The sequence below is a fragment of the Mirounga leonina genome, unplaced genomic scaffold, assembly GCF_011800145.1.
Source record: "Mirounga leonina isolate KUSES-001 unplaced genomic scaffold, KU_Mleo_1.0 Mir_93, whole genome shotgun sequence".
Classification (NCBI taxonomy): domain Eukaryota; kingdom Metazoa; phylum Chordata; class Mammalia; order Carnivora; family Phocidae; genus Mirounga; species Mirounga leonina.
In genome coordinates this window covers 23,394,460-23,411,021 of record NW_023270854.1, presented here as the reverse complement: position 1 = coordinate 23,411,021, position 16,562 = coordinate 23,394,460, and the positions used below count along the sequence as shown (strand labels likewise).

Genomic DNA, 16,562 nt, shown 5'->3' with positions numbered 1-16,562 from the left:
CAGTCCTCCCCTGGACAGCCCTGATGGCTTTAGAGGCTTTTCTGATGTGAAAGGCAGCCGCGCTGCATATTCAGTTGGAAGACGCTCCAGCCACACAGCCTGGGGTGGAATCCCAGCTTGCCACCGACAGCCTGTGTGACCCTGGAGAGATTGCTTACCCCCTCTGTGCCTCCAGATTCCTCCCTGTAAAATGGCTATAATGAGAGTCCCTGCCTCACGGGGTTGTTGTGAGGATGAAGTGAGTTCATCCATAAGCAGAGCAGTTTGAGGAGCTCAGTAAATGTTAGCTGTTATTATCCTATTACATAGATTTCTGTCTCCTGCTTTGGCTCACATCTGTCCCCAGAGCCTCAGAGAACAAGTTTAACTCCTCATCCATATGACAGCCTTGCAAACGTCTAAAGGCAGCTCTCGGGACACCTGGGTGGCTCAGTCAGTTGAGCATCTGACTTTTGATTTTGGCTCAGGTCAGGATCTCAGGGTCGTGAGATTGAGCCCCGTGTCCGGCTCTGCACTCAGCATGGAGTCTGCTTGAGATTCTCTCTCTCCCTCTCTCTTTGCCCCTCCCCTAGCTCGTGCACTCTCAGTCTCTGTCTCTCAAATAAATAAAAACTTAAAGGCGGCTCTCATGCCATCCACCCCCTTTATGTTCTCCAGGCTAAAGGTCCCCAGTCTTTCCCAGTCCTTGTGTGACATCTCTTTGATTTCCACAGCATGCCCACCAGAAGGTCTTTTGGGAACTTGCCCGTCTACAAGAATCACAGCATCCATGCAACAACCGCATTGACCCCTAAGGCTAAAAATTTTACTTCTCCGAAGCCTGATTTCTTTTTCCCTTGACCTAGTTTCTTCCAGATGAGACAGGGGTGCCTCTGTGTGCTACAAGGACGTGTGGTGCCCAGGGGCCTTCCCAAGGCCTTCCTGAGCCCCAGGATCCCCTGCTCTCCAGAGAGCAGCATCCTGCTGCCAGCCAGACTTGCAAGCCTCTCCAGGCTGCAAGGGACAGGGACTGCAGAGCCTGTAGCCACATAGCTGCATAAACACCCTGCCGGGTAGTAAGAATCCACAAGAGCCCTACCAGAGGATGCAGACCTGCCCAGGGCAGATGGGAAAGACAGAGCAGCCTCTCACAGCCTCCGCTGGAACTCCTGTCCTACCCACGACCCCTCCTTCCTCAATCCGCAACCCTCCGTGGCTGCCTTGGTTCTTCCTGGTGTCCTCAAACTGGGTGGGGGCACACAGGCTCCCTGGGGAGCTCATTCAAGATGGAGACCGATGACTCAAAGTCAGTAGCTTTGGGCAATCTGTACCTCTCACCAGCACTTCTGATTCTCGTTGCTAGGGGCCTGCTAACTTTCAGAACAAAGGTCATTTTCCTCAGCCCCTTTGTCCACATGCCCAGATGTCTCTCTGTCCCCTGAGCACATTCTAGGTCTTCCCACCCTCTGCCTTGACTCACACTGGTGCCCGTTGTCACCACAGAGCTATCTAAGATGTCTCCATCCATCAAGACCAGCTCAAACCTCATCTCCATGAAGCCTTCACTGACCCACCCGCTAAACAAAACCTGCCCCTCTGCATTCTGAGCATGCTTCTTCCTCGCTGCTTACCAGGGCTCTCTGTTTGGTGTGCGTGGTGGTGGAGATCCAGCAATGGACAGTTTAGAGCATGGACTCTGAAGACAGATACCTTAGGCCACATCCCCGTCATATGACCTTCGGCAGGTGGTGTTACTACTCTGTGGAGAGCCTGCATCGAGGGGCTACTGCGAGGACCGCAGAATGAATGCGTGTAAAATGCTAACACGGGGGCGGGCGCCTGGGGGGTGCAGTCTGTTAAGTGTCCGATTCTTGGTTTCAGCTCAGGTCATGATGGCACGGTCGTGAGATCGAGCCCTGCGGGCTCCGTGCTGAGCGCAGTCTGTTCAAGATTCCCTCTCCTTCTCCCTCTGCCCCTCCCTCCCACTCTCTCTCTCAAATAAATAAATAGATCTTAAAAAAAGAAAAAAAGGTAAAATGCTAACACAGTGCTCAGCATGGAGCAAGTCCCACGTAAATGTTGACCGAGATCATTTCCTTATCCTTCTGACAATCATATTGAATATTTCATCTCTCTTTTTTTTTTAAAAAGATTTATTTATTTATTTGAGAGAGAGAGAATGAGAGACAGAGAGCATGAGAGGGAGGAGGGTCAGAGGGAGAAGCAGACTCCCTGCCAAGCAGGGAGCCCGATGCGGGACTCGATCCCGGGACTCCAGGATCATGACCTGAGCCGAAGGCAGTCGCTTAACCAACTGAGCCACCCAGGCGCCTGAATATTTCATCTCTTTAACTACATTATATGCTCTTTGAAGACGGGGATGGTTTTAATCATCATCTTCATTTCCACTGCACAGGGACAACACATGCCAGAGACTTCCGGTAGAGAAGGTGTCCCATCCTGGCCTGGGAGTGGGGGGCAGCCCTCGGCAGCCATTCAATGTGAGGGGAGAAACCAGCCTTCGCACCTTGTCACACACACACCCCCTACCACACAGCTACAGTTGACTGGGCTTTTATTCTTCAGAGAATGTGTCCCCATTTAAATCCTCCCCATCCCAGGGTGCCTGGGTGGCTCAGTCGTTAAGCGTCTGCCTTGGGCTCAGGTCATGGTCCCAGGGTCCTGGGATCGAGCCCCGCATCGGGCTCCCTGCTCAGCGGGAAGCCTGCTTCTCCCTCTCCCACTCTCCCTGCTTGTGTTCCCTCTTTCACTGTGTCTCTCTCTCTCTGTCAAATAAATAAATAAATAAATTCATTCTCCCCATCCCTGTGAGGGGCCAGAAGGGTGAAGTGGAAGGCATATTGGAACATGCCTTTTCCCCCAACCTTCTGTCTCCCAGACACAAGGGATCAGGCTTGGGGGGCTGGTGGAGGCAGACAGAGCAAGTGGCACAGACCTGGAGCCCCCCCTCCGCCCATGCTGGCCGCGGATCGGAGCCCACGCTTCTGCTGCGAGTTTGAGCAAGGCTGTTCTGAATTCCTGGCAGGCAGCTAGGACTGAGTGCAGTGTCCCTGCTCCCTCTGCCCAGAGGGTACTCAGAGCGTTAATTATACCTCCCCTCTGGATCTGTTGGGGGTCCCTAATTACCCTCCTCAGAGGGCAGCGGCTGCTAGATGATTTCCCAAACACCTACGGTGCTTTTAAAATCAAAGCCTCCTGTTGGCTGTACCGGGCCCTAAAAGGAAGCAAAATGGGCTGGCTGGAGCCATCGCTGAAGAAAGCCCAAAGGCCCCCAAGACAGGGTCTAGACAGGAAATCCTGGCCAGCTGCCTCCCAGGAGCACCTCCAGAATCTGCTTCTCACCAGGAACACCAGGGGACAGGGTGGTAGGAGGAAAGGGACCCTTGGGAAAGGGCAGCTCCAGTCTTGCCTCTTATGTGCTGAGAGGGGGCCATGGAGAATCGTGGCAGTGCTGGTTTCCTGTCTCCTCAGAGCAGTGATCCCTTATGACTCACACAATGGTGCACCACATGGAGACCAGGTCTGACGACTGAGGACACGTCCCTCCATATCCAAATGGAGCTGAAACCATCCCCCCCACTGCAGGCTCTGACAGAAAAGCCATTTAAAGATATCCGTTGAGCCCATCTAATTACTGATTTGTGAGCCCTTCTGATAAAACTGAGTCTCTACTCCTGGGTATTCTTTAAATATACATTTTTTTTTTTTATTCTAGAAAGTTCTGACTTTCGCCCCATCCACTCCACTGAAACTTTCTTGAATTCAGATCACCAGTATCATGTTAGGGGCCCCAGAGCCTCTCTTGCTTGGACACCCAGGGCTCATCTCAGCTGAGGGCAGGACCCCTGCCACCACCTCCTTCCCCATGTCTGCTCTCCTTCCCCCCCACCCCCGCCAGGAAGGGAGCCTCCTCTTTGTTCTCATCCCCCCTTCTCCAGGGCTCCTCTTGCTCCAGAACCTGACAGAAGACACTACAACTTCCCAAATTCTCCTCTGCCCTGTGGCTTCTGAAACACATCAGTATGTCCTCTGTTTTCAAAAGGGCTTGAGGGACAAGTGACCATAAGGAAGCAGCAGGTTCTCGGTTTTCATTCCAAAGTAAGAAAGTGGGTGAACTTTCTCAGCTGCTGTCGTGGCCTGGCCCTCATTTCTGGCCCCGGGGGCAGGCTTGCCCATGCAAACATCTTTCTTTTACTTTCCAGGCAGGTGTTTCAGAAGGAAGCCTCCCTGTGTCCCCATTTCAGTCCTAGGTGCTGCAGCGAGGCAGGTGTTAATGACAGGAAATTCCATCCCATAAAAGACTGCTCGTTTACATATCAGAGAAAACCCCCTTCTGTTGCCTCCCCTCTGGGTGACTCTGCTTTTGTCTTCCTCTGGCAGTCTCAGCCTCTGACTGGAAAATCAATCAAGCCATTCCTTATTTATGACCCGCCCACCCAGAAGTGAACTTCTACGGTTTGGCTTGTGTCTGCAATTTCTTTAAGGTTTTGGTTTTTTTTTTAAGATCTTATTGATTTAGAGAGAGAAGAGGAGAGAGAGAGAGAGAGAGTGTGTGTGTGTGAGTGGGGGTAGGGGCAGAGGGAGGAGAGAATCTCAAGCAGACTCCCCACTGAGTGCAGAGCCCAATGAGGAGCTCAATTCTACGACCCTGAGATCATGACCTGAGCTGAAATCGAGTCAGACGCTTAACCGACTGAGCCACCCAGGCGCCCCTAAGATTTTATTTTTTAAATAATCTCTACACTTGACATGGGGCTTGAAGTCACAACCCCGAGATCCAGAGTCGCCATGTTCCACCGACTGAGACAGTCCCATAGAGGAAAGGGTACTGCTGTCATAATGCAGAGCTCGGAAGGTTTAAAACACTTAATATGTATTTGGTAAACAGATAGCTTCTGGATTAATTGATCAAAAGCTGCCGGGTATTTGGGCTTCTTAACTTTTCATCTGCCTGGGTCTGTGATAGTGCTTAAGTCAGTAAAAAGGGCAATTCAAATGCTAAATGGGGAGTTACATCAGCGGATATCAAGACCATCCCTAGAATCTCCCACTGCCTCCCTTCAGTCTGAATTGTCTCACCTTGACCTCCCAAATGGGTCTACCTTCTCTGTTTAGAGAGACTGTTCCAGGTCATCCAAATGGACACCTCCCAGGTTACACTGTTGGGCCAACTTCCCGAATTACATAGAGAACAATTTCCGAGTTGCCTGGCTTTATTTTACATTCTGGGCTAAACCACTTACATCCCCACCAAATTTTGTAGGGAGGGATTCTGTCCCAGACCACAAATCCTTGAGTAGTGGCTGAAATCAGCTAGGACATCTATGCCCCCAAAAAGACACTGTGGAGCTCCCAGAATCCTCTGGGCCAACCAGAGCTGCATCCACTCTGCCATTTAGGGCTGTTTCCATACGCCCTTCACCTGCACCTGTTATGAAGCTGGCCTTCTGCATTGTCAGCAGGGGCTTGGCGTCTCTGGCATCGTAGCCACGTTAATTCTAATTCTTAGCACCAAAGTAATTGGCTTGATTTCAAATGTATGGCTATTGCTGAGATTCAGCCACTGGATCAATGAAATTCCAAGTTCTCATCACTACTCTGTTGATAGTGGTAATGAACTTGAGTTTGGCTCCTATGTATCGAGCTTTTGACTAGATGAGGGAAAATTTGTTTTGCATAGTTACGTCAAGTTGGGGTGGGAAAGGCTTCCTTCCAAAATAGTGGTATCTTGCCTCCTTATCCACAGAGGAGAACCGCTGGGCTTCAGGGAAGGCTCCAGAGTGAAAGGATCCCGGATGGCGTGCTGTCTTCAGGTGGAAAGAAACAAGAAGGCACTTGGGGGAGAGGGCATCTCTGTACATGGCTGACCAACGGAACTGGGGTTTTGTCTTCCAGGGTTATCTGTCAGAAGGGCTGGTAACCAAGTGGTACCGCTCACCGCGCCTGCTCCTCTCCCCGAACAACTACACCAAAGCCATCGACATGTGGGCCGCCGGCTGCATCCTGGCCGAGATGCTCACGGGGAGGATGCTCTTTGCTGGTAAGTCACTAACCATGCCATCTTCCTTCTCCTCTGGTGTCGTTCTATAAAAAGGGAGAACTGATTGAAAGAAAAAAAACCCCACAAACAAACCAAAAAACCATGCTAACCACAAAACATCCTAGTCTTTCTCTTTAAAATGACCTGTATGGCTTTATGGACTTACTTGGAGGCCCCTTATCATTTCTGGCAAAATACTGGAAAGGCTAAAAATAGCCTTTTGAGGGCAGAACCTTTAAAATCAAGTAACTACCTCTGTTCAGACACCTTGAGATTGACTGCTGGAAACATCCATCCTACATTTTCAGCCCCTTCCTCTTCTCTCCCTGCCACTGTGAGTGGTCAGTCTGGAGTGTTCATTTGGTGAGGGGACCCCACAAGGGGCTCCCAGAGTCCCTGAACTGACCCTCCATGAGCCCACTCGGCGGGGGAGGCTGAAGGGACCACTTCCGCGCAGAGCCTGAGCCGTAGACCCCTGCTGGGGCAGCATCCACTCGGTGCTCCACCGGGTGTCGTTGGGGGACACGGAGGAGCCCCAGCATAGGCCACTGGCTTTTGGCAGATTGGAATCCTGTAGGCATCGGTGGTATGGGGAGGGCACTCTGAGCAGCTAGATGAATCTGGGACTTCTCAAAGATAGAAAGTCTTCGTTAAGGATTTAAACTGGTAGAAGTAAGTGGAAAGGCTACTCAAGCAAAAAGGGAAAATGGAAGCAATGGGAGTAAGAACAGCCTGTGGGTCGAGGGGGACAGCGAGGGGAGAGACCTGACGCCCACCAGCAGCGCCAGAGCGCTGAGAGAGCGTCAGGGCGGCAAAGACGGGTTGCGTTTCTGAGACTCATAAAGACTGAAGCTGCCTGGCAGGGAGAAGGTGCTCAGTAAGTCATTATTTAGTGAGGGAATGAAGGAGCAAAGGAGAATAAACGCCTGACTCCATCCTGTCCCAGCACACTTCTTCCACGGACCTGGCATAGCCTGTCTGGCTGACTCAGTCTATATCAGACGGGTCCATTCCAGAGGCAGAGACATTTCATAAAGCCAAGCCCCAGAGATGGCAAGCAGCCTGCTTATAGTCACACAGCAAGTTAGTGGCCGAGTGAGGACCAGAACCCAGGTCCCCTGGCACCTAGAGCTGCTCCCAACGGCCGGCGCCGCCCCTCCCCGGCCTCCCAGAACCACACTGGGGCTTCCGTCACCCCAGCCACTTGGGCAACACTTAACCATCTGGTGTTTGGCTCCCCAGGGGCTCACGAGCTGGAGCAGATGCAGCTCATCCTAGAGACCATCCCTGTGATCCGGGAGGAGGACAAAGATGAGCTGCTCAGGGTGATGCCTTCCTTTGTCAGCAGCAGCTGGGAGGTGAAGAGGCCGCTGCGCAAGCTGCTCCCCGAAGTGAACAGCGAAGGTACCTCGGCCTGCAGCATGGCCAGCCTCTGGGAGGCTGCGCTCTGGCTTCGCCCTGGGGGGCCGGGCGGGTGGTCTCCTTCCGGAACGACCAAGCCTAGTTCCAGACAGAGAGGCCAAGGCCACGCCACTGTGGCGGGAATTTGCCCTAGCTACTTCCAGACTGAGCGTCATTGGCTCCCGGAGTTCGGCCATCAGGCAACTCTCCAGGCCGTGCTTGGTGGTCTTCCAGAGTCTACCCCCATCTTTGCTTCCTTTTCCTTCTCGTCTTTCTCACTTGCCTTCCTCCCTCTCCTCCTTCATCTCCCTCTCCCTTGTTCCCCTTGATGATGTGGTGCAGAGAACATGAGTTTTACCAGCTTGAGACCCAGACCCAGACTCAATTCCCAGGTGCATCGGGAGTAGCTGTTTGGCCTTGAGCAAGTTTCCTAACCTCTCTGCATCTCAGTTTCCTTAACTGTAAAAGGGGTACAGTAATTCATGTCACATGGGGACATCGTGACGGGTAAGTAAAACAGAATGTGTAAAGCCCCGGGCAGAGGATAGTTGCTCCATCATCTTAAATGTTAACATTAGGGGCGCCTGGGTGGCTCAGTCAGTTAAGCATCTGCCTTTGGCTCAGGTCATGATCTCAGGGTCCTGAGATCGAGCCCCACATCGGGCTCCCTGCTCGGCCGGGAGCCTGCTTCTCCCACTCCCTCTGCCCCTCCCCCTACTCGTGCTTGTTCTCTCTCTCAAATAAACAAAATCTTTTTTTTTTTTTAAAGATTTTATTTATTTTTTAGAGAGCGAGCAAGAGAGAAACAGCATGAGAGGGGAGAGGGTCAGAGGGAGAAGCAGGCTCCCCGCTGAGCGGGGACCCCGATGTGGGACTCAATCCCAGGACCCTGGGATCATGACCTGAGCCGAAGGCAGATGCTTAACCATCTGAGCCACCCAGGCGCCCAAATAAACAAAATCTTTAAATAAAACCTCAGCATTATCACTGGGCCTCATACCTACCAGAGGCTTCCCTACCTATGTTAGGTAGGATACAGGTTCAGCCAGTTGGAGGAGACACCCAAATTCTTAGTGGCTTAAATAAGATTTATTTCTTATTTAAGAAAAAAGAAGTTAAGAAGCGTATTTCTCTCTTCTATAATAATCACAAAGCAGATAGTCCAGGGCCAAGACAGTGAGCCTGCTGTACAAAGTCATCCAGGGGCCCAGGCCCCTTCCATCTTCTTCAACCATCCTTGGGTACTGCCCTTGCTACCTGGAGGAAGGTGGGGAAGGAGGGCAGGTCCGCTTGCCCTTAAGGTCATGAGCCGGAATTTGGACACCTCCCTTCCACTCATGTTTTATTGACCAGAACTTAGTCCTGTGGCCCCAGCTCACTGCAGTGGAGGTGGTGAAATAGGTATTTATTCCCCACCACTTGGTGTCCATTATTACGAATGAGACCATCAAGAAACCAAGAACTTGGACCACCAGTGTCTTCTAACAGTGTCCTTGGCCATGATCCCCACTCAATCATAAGCTGCCTCAGTTTTCTCTTCATTAAAGGGGAGGAAGGATCATTTCATTCACCACAAATTAAGACTCAGCCCATCTATATTTGTGTCCTAGGGCCCTGTAGAAATCCCACCATGAGACAAGAGGTGTATTCACCTCTCAGGAATTCTGGATCAGGGACGTGTCACCCCCTCCCCTCCCCCAAGCAACCACACACACAGCAGCCCCTCGGTGCCTTGGCTGTCAGAGTGGTGGGCTGTTTCTCAGCAAAATCAGAGTTGGTCCCGATAGGAGATAAAGCTCCTCACTGTCGTCAGCAGCATCCCCCGACGTGTATTAAGCCACCACAGTGCTAGAGATGGAAGTTCAGAGACAGGACAGGTGCACTCGCTGGGAAGATGGTGAGAACAAAGAGGTGAGGTGAGAACAAAGACTGAGGAACACATCCTAAGGGGCCAGCAAGAGCCCCGGGTATTTGGGGGAGAGGAAGGGAGCAGAGAGGGACTGAGAAGCTGGCCAGGGGGACATGGTGAGGCCCGGATCAGCAGGACGAGTCACAGACCTGTTGGTAGGAAGTGAGGCTGGAGAGGTGAGAAAGGCCGAGAGGCCAGTGAGTTTGGACTTGATCCTGTAGCTGAACAGGTGTTCACTAAAGCCAGGCTTGCTCCACTCTCCCGCTGTACCAAAACTCAACTCCAACCAAAACTCTCTCGCCAGCCTCTGGCCTTGAAAAGAGGTCTCCAGCTGACCTCTGGCTTTAGGAGAATGAGGGGTCCCAGGAATTAAAATATCGGTGGGGGGAGGGCACCAAGCCCACCCACCCAGGAGAGCCGGCTGGTGACCTGCGGTCCCTCCTTCCGCTGTACATCAGAGGCCCCACAGGCCTAGGAAGAGGCAGAATGTCTCTCTGGCTGTAGCCCCCAGAGGCTCAAAGGGCAGCCTGAGTGACTGTCCCTCAGCAGCTGACACAGCCGCCGGAGCTGGACGAGGGAGACAGGCCCTGAGACCATCATATCGAGGCCTCACTTCTGAGGTCCATTTAATCTATGAAGTAAATGTGTCACAAGTAACAAATCTGATGAGGAAACCTAATACGGAAACAAGTAAAAGGAGTGCTCTGGGTGAAGCAGGGTCGGGGACCTCAGGGCCCACCTGCCTCTCAGTCTCCAGAGATGCCCCTGAGGATCCTTCCAGAACCCTGGGGGCTTGGGGAAGTCCCGTTTGAGTTCACTGGGCCACAGGAAGGTGACAGGATGGTACGGAAGTCTCATTATATTAGAAATGCCTTCAGAACATGTGGGGAGGTTGAGTCCAGAGAAGAGGAGTTGGGGATTGGGGAGGGTATGGTGGTTTCTGTATTGAGAAAAACAAAGCTAGTGCCATGGCAGATAAATCTGGAACCTCCAGGGTGACCCTGCTAGCAGTGTATGCACGGCTCACGTCCAGTCCGGACAGAGTGGGGGAGCCTGGGGCTCTCCCAGGACCCAGCTTGTCAGAGAAGTGTCTGCCATCTTCACACAGCTTTCAAGGTCCCCCTTGGACACCCACTTCTGGCCGAAGCCAGGGGAAGAGAGGGCAGAGACTCTTGCAGGAGGCTTTTATGCATCCAGCCTGGAAGTGGGGTCCACACATCACTTCCTCCCCTGCTCGCCAGGCCCCAGTCACACAGCACATCGAACTGCAGGGCGCACTGGGAGATGCAGGCCAGTGTGTGCCAGGCAGAGGGGCCTTGCACAGGACCTGGCTGCATGCTGCGCCCTTGAAACCTGAGGGGACCGATCCTGGGGAAGAGAGAACATGCCGACATGGGGGACTCGCAGAGGGCAGAGCTAGGCCCGGGGGTAGAGGTTAAAGAGGGTAGATTTAGGTTAGAGACAAGAAGGGATTTTCTAATATTTGGGCTTCCGGAAGCGTCTGGCACCTGCTAGAAGACCAGCTATCAGGAAGAGGAAAGAGGAGACTCGTTTTTACTAGAGTCAGTGGGGTAGACTTCGGGGTTGGCACTTTCCAACTTCAGGGTTCGCTGGGTCTTTGTTAAAAATAGTGATGCTGGTAATGATGCCTGCCCACGTTTAGAGCTTCAACTCTCTCCTGTCCTTGTCAGAAGGTCCAGAGTAATAGGCTGGGCCGAGGGAGGGCGGCAGCCCAAAGAGGGCAAGGCTTGCCCAGCCTGGAGCCAGACAGGGCCAGAGCGGGCTTACACTGCGGAGCCTGATTCTTCCAGGCCCTTCCCATCTGTGAGGCTCTTTCAGGTCTCCAGCCCTGACCCAGAGGTACCCCCTGAGCCTCGGCGCTCTCGGCGGTGATCAGAGCTCCTGCTGCTTTATGGATCCTTCGGTCTAGGCGTACAGGGCAGCACCACATCCTCCTGGGGGCCGTGACCCTCTGAATCCGTCGATTTCCTGAATCATTGATGAATTTTCCTGCAAAGAGACCCAGGGCTGGTGTGACGGGCAGGGTCGTGGTTGCGCCTTGAGGCTCTTGAGCTCTTGAGGCTCTCTCCCTTGCCACAGGGGAGGTAACACGATTAGCCCAGTCGTGATTTAAGTGGAGCCTCCAGCACTGAGAGGTAATGCAAACCTCCAGGCTAGACCTTGCCCTGAGATAACCCAGCGCAGAGCCCACAAGGCAGATGGCTGCCCCTACCCCCGCTTGGGAGAAAGGACACCAGTTCCGTGCACAGAGCTGATCTGTAGCCAGTGCGCACCCACACAGCCCGATTGGCTGCCGAAATTTCGATATACTTTCATGCAGGTTGGCAGCCAGCCACCACACAAGGCTTCAGAGTGTCCCTTCCTGTCCCCAGGTTCCAGCTGCCTAGGACCTCCCCTTGATCTAGACCCTAGTCCCCAGGAGGGCTTCAGCTTGGTGGTTAAATATTTTAATATCAAGCCCACCTGCCCTTGTTTGTCAAACCTCCAGGAGCAACCTATGGTAGGAAGGCTGGACTCGGGAGCCCTGGGCTAACAGGCCGTGTCACACCTGCCTCACCTTTCGGTGACCTGCCTCACAGGCTCCTCCACCCACCCCAGCAGCCCGCAATCTGCAACAAGTGGGAGTGGGTGTAGAGACACCTCGGCTCCCCCCGACCCCACAAATGGAGTCACCTCTGAGTTGTGTCCTATGCTGTCTTGTAGAGGATGCCTCCCCACCCCGCAGTGGGACCAAGTGCCAAGTACCCACAGGAGGAAACTGCTCATGCGCACATCCCGTACTGGCTTCTTCCCCCCTCCCCTGCCTGTGCTTCCAGGGACGGTCACCACACAGACTATCTACAGCGCAGTCTCTGTCCCTGGAGAAATCCAGCGTAAGGCAGACTTTAGCCCCGCACCTGCTCTTAACCAACGGCAACTTGAGCAAGTCACTTTACCCCACTGGGCCTCTGTTTATTCATTTGTGAAGTCAAAAAAGCAGTATCTGCTCTGAATTCATCACTGGATTGTGAAAGGAGAATGGCTAAAAACCTTTTTACAAATGGGAAAGTACAAAAAAATGTCTCTGCTAGGCAGGGCAGTGAATGACCTTCATGCCCTGTTTTGCTCCCCGCAGCCATCGACTTTCTAGAGAAGATCCTGACCTTTAACCCCATGGATCGCCTAACAGCCGAGATGGGGCTGCAGCACCCCTACATGAGCCCATACTCATGCCCCGAGGACGAGCCCACCTCACAGCACCCCTTCCGCATTGAAGATGAGATCGATGACATCCTGCTGATGGCTGCCAACCAGAGCCAGCTCTCCAACTGGGACAGGTGGGGTTCCAGGAGCCTCCAGCCCTGGAGTCTAGAATCCACGTTCTCATCCTCCCATTTCTGTTTTGCCTCTGATCCTCCATGACCTTTCCCTCTGTCTCCCAAGCTCCATATCCCATGGGGTGCTTTCCCCCATTAGCTTCCTGCCTTTCTCTCTTGTCCCCAGGCACTCCCACTAGATGAGCATGTGTGGGTCAGGGGCCTTCCTTTGTGCAACCCAGCCACTACCCCTTTCCTCCCCGCCCTGAGTATACCAGAGCCAGGGCTCAATACAATGTTCAGCGACATTTAAGGAGTACCCATCACTGGAACGCACTTCTAGCAGACTGGGAATCTGCCCTAGAAAGGTAGACGGTGCCAGTGCATGACAAGGAGACAATGTGACATTTATTACCGCATAACACTTTCCCAGGGTCCTCATCGTTGGCACCTCCCAAGAGTGCCATTAAGGGGAGTACCATTATTATTACTGCCCAGGGACACATGACGGAGCCACAGCTCAGAGAGGGTAGAGACTAGCACCTTGCCACACAGCTAATGCCTGCCTCGTGGGGGGCCTCCTTGATCTGCATCTATGTCAGATACTGCTGAGCAATCACAGGACTCTTGCCTGCTAAACCGGGCTGGGCCTCCGAATCCTTCCCCACACGGTGTGCCCGGAAGTCACTACCAGTGATTCAGTGTTGGGTAGAACCCACAATTTTTAACAATCTCTGTGTAGGCATGTTAGGATTTTTCGGGTCCCTTCCTATTCTGATGTTGAGATCAGGCAGCTAAACATTTGGGCATCACCATCTGCTAATCCGGGGAGGGAGAGCCGAGAGCGGCTCAGTTTAGAAATAGAAGTCAGGGGCTTAGCAGCTAGGACTCCGAGGGTGCCTAAGTGGGAGCCCCGCTGCTGTGGGAATGTGACAGCTAGTTACATAAGTGACAGATGAGCAAGTTCTCCTTTTCAGTCATTTGACAGATGATAGGTTTCAGAGTGAGGAGGCAGGGAGGGAGGGCCAGGGCAGCGCTGCTATTTTTGGACAGGTTTGTGGGTTTGTTGTTGTCAATTGTTGTTATCAAGAGTTGCCAGCAAATAGAGATTAATGAAGACTCTTCCTTCTGCTGCCCCCATGCTTTTCCCGCCCTTGACTGTGGTCCCTGCAGCCCCTCCCCCTCCGCTCCACGGCGCTTGAGGGCACAGAGCGCTGGCCCAGAGAGGCCCATCCCATGCTTATCATGGCTGTGGTGCAGGGCTGGGGCCAGGAAAACTGTCGCAGGGTTTCTTTGGCCACTGCCCACCAGCTCTGACCATTTCTAAACCTGACACACTTCTGCTCCTGACTTTCCCATCACACCTGCATGAAGGAGATGGGCAGTCCATGGGCAGCCTCCTTCCTACAGGCCCTCCTGCTTTGGGCAAATGGCTTAACCTTGGATGAGCACCAGCATCCTTATCTGTAAGGCAGCGTGATCATCCTAACTCCACAGAGTCTCTGTGAAGACTTCAGAGAACCAATGTTTGGCCTTCGGTGTGTAGCAGCCAGGGATTAGGGTCTTTGCAAGTTCTTCCTCCTAGAAATCTCTGCAATTTCTAGGACCCTTGTGGGAGGAGGCGGTGTTCGCCTCTGGGGGTGACTCCTGCGCTCATGATGTCACTGGGCAGTGGGCAGGCAGTCCTGGGGCCTCCCTGTGCCTCGCAAACCACATCGTGTGGACCGCTCTGGGCGCCTGCCCTTTCACAGCCAAACCTGCCTATCCTAGGTGGATTGGCTTTTCCCGTGTGAGCACGAGGCATCCTGTACCATGAGCAGCTGGTCGTTGGCTCCCTCCACACGGTTCTGCATAGAGCACCTGGCACAGGGAGGAGAGGGCCCAGCTCGAGCTGATGGCCCACACACCTGCCCTTCATTTGCTCTTGGCTGGCTGACTTTGCTCTCCCTGGCTGCAGGGCAGTTGACAGAAGGCAGAATTCCAAGGATCTCTGGCCTCTCCTGAGGGTGTCTAGAATCTTTCCACTTGCACTGCACTGATGCAGGGTGCTGGGGGGGGCATCTAACCAGACCCACTAAGGCAAGAGATCTTAGCCCTGACTGTACCTTAGCATCACGTGGGGATGTGTTAAAACCGTGCTGATGCAGAGCCCCAGTCGAGACCTGCTGAATCAGGATGTGGGGTGATTCTAGTCTGAACCAGGCCTGAGAAGCACTCATAAGGGCCCTGCTATTCAAAGTGTGGTCCCCGGACCAGCAGTATCAGCATCACCTGGGAGCTTGTTAGAAACACAGAATCTCTGGCCCCACCTCAGAGCTACTGGATCAAGAGCTGCAACTCAGCGAGGGCCCCAGGCGATTTGCGTGCAGGTCAGAGTTTGAGGAGCGCTGCACTGGTGGGATCCGTTTGAAAGGAGGTTCCAGGAGGACAGGGACTTTGTTGTTCTGTTCACTGCTGTGCCTGGCAATGCCAGCGCCTGGCACACAGTAAGGTGCTCAAGAAATAGCTGTAGGGTGTTGAATGAGTACAGAAGAATACAAGGGTTAAGCCAAAAAAATCAATCCCTCCACCGGAACCCCGGGGGGGCGGGGGGCGGTCACAGGACCAGAGGGACAGGGAAGGAACGGAAAGGCAGTCTGTGCGTGGCAGACAGGGATGAGGGGGCTTGGCTCCCTCGGGGAAGGCACCTCCCCCGCGGGTCCAGTCGCCCGCCATTCCGTCTGTCTGCACCCTTGCAGGTACCCTGTGAGCCTGTCATCGGACCTGGAGTGGAGGCCGGACCGGTGCCAGGACACGAGCGAGGTGCAGCGCGACCCGCGCGCGGGCTCGGCGCCCCTGGCGGAGGACGTGCAGGTGGACCCGCGCAAGGACTCGCAGGGCAGCTCGGAGCGCTTCCTGGAGCGCTCGCACTCGTCCATGGAGCGCGCCTTCGAGGCCGACTGCGGGCGCTCCTGCGACTACAAGGTGGGCTCGCCCTCCTACCTGGACAAGCTGCTGTGGCGCGACAGCAAGCCGCACCACTACTCAGAGCCCAAGCTCATCCTGGACCTGTCGCACTGGAAGCAGGCGGCCGGGGCGCCCCCGAGCTCCGCGGTGGCCGCCGACGCGGGGCCGCACGAGGACGAGCCGGCCAGCCTCTTCCTGGAGATCGCGCAGTGGGTCAAGAGCACGCAGGGCGGCCCCGAGCGCGCCAGCCCGCCCCCCGACAGCCCCGAGCGCCGCCTGTCTGCCTCTCCGCCCGGCCGCCCGGCCGCCATCGACGGGGGCGCCAGCCCCCAGTTCGACCTGGACGTGTTCATCTCCCGCGCCCTGAAGCTCTGCACCAAGCCCGAAGACCTGCCGGACAATAAACTGGGTGACCTCAACGGCGCGTGCATCCCCGAGCACCCCGGCGAGCTCGTGCAGACCGAGGCCTTCTCCAAAGAAAGGTGGTGAGGGAGAGGGGGGAGCTCCAGGCCCCCTGAGCGGAGGCCACCCAGGGAAGCCGGGCCTGGCAGGAAGGGGCTGGCCGCCCCCCACCCCGTACCTCCACCGCCCCTTCACCCCTCTCTGCTGCCTTGGGGTTAGCAAAACACAGGAAGGATCCGAGGAGGGAGCGGAAGGTCCATTTCTTAAACTGCCTTAATAACTAGCCTTTAACCTCTGGGAGCAGGTTTGAACAGGAGCCTAGTTTGGGGGTTGATCACTTTCCCAGCGAAGAGGGGGCCCTTGCGTTTTACAGGTGGTGGGGTGCGAGGGAGCAAAGTGTGTTAGCAGTCTGCAGGCCCTCCCACCTGGCCGGGTGCAGAGCAGTCTTGCCGGCGGGGTGTTGAAACGGTCTGGCCGAACTAGCCTCACTGACAGAGGAAGGACAGTGAGGCCCCCAGAAGCCAAGGGATGTGCTTGCCACCAGGGC

At 54.4% G+C, this 16,562-nt stretch overlaps 1 protein-coding gene across 2 annotated transcripts in view; it reads left to right on the top strand.

Annotated features, from left to right (window-relative positions):
• MAPK4 (mitogen-activated protein kinase 4) overlaps nt 1-16,102 on the top strand; it is a 49,818-nt gene extending 33,716 nt beyond the window's left edge. Inside the window, exons 2-5 of one of the 2 annotated variants that reach the window (XM_034995697.1) lie at nt 5,896-6,040; nt 7,283-7,444; nt 12,487-12,688; nt 15,406-16,102. In XM_034995697.1, the coding sequence (XP_034851588.1) occupies nt 5,896-6,040; nt 7,283-7,444; nt 12,487-12,688; nt 15,406-16,102 (1,206 nt within the window). Of the gene's footprint in view, nt 1-5,895; nt 6,041-7,282; nt 7,445-12,486; nt 12,692-15,396 lie in introns of both variants that reach the window. The other variant, XM_034995696.1, reaches the window with a different exon arrangement.
• Nucleotides 16,103-16,562: the final 460 nt, after the last annotated feature.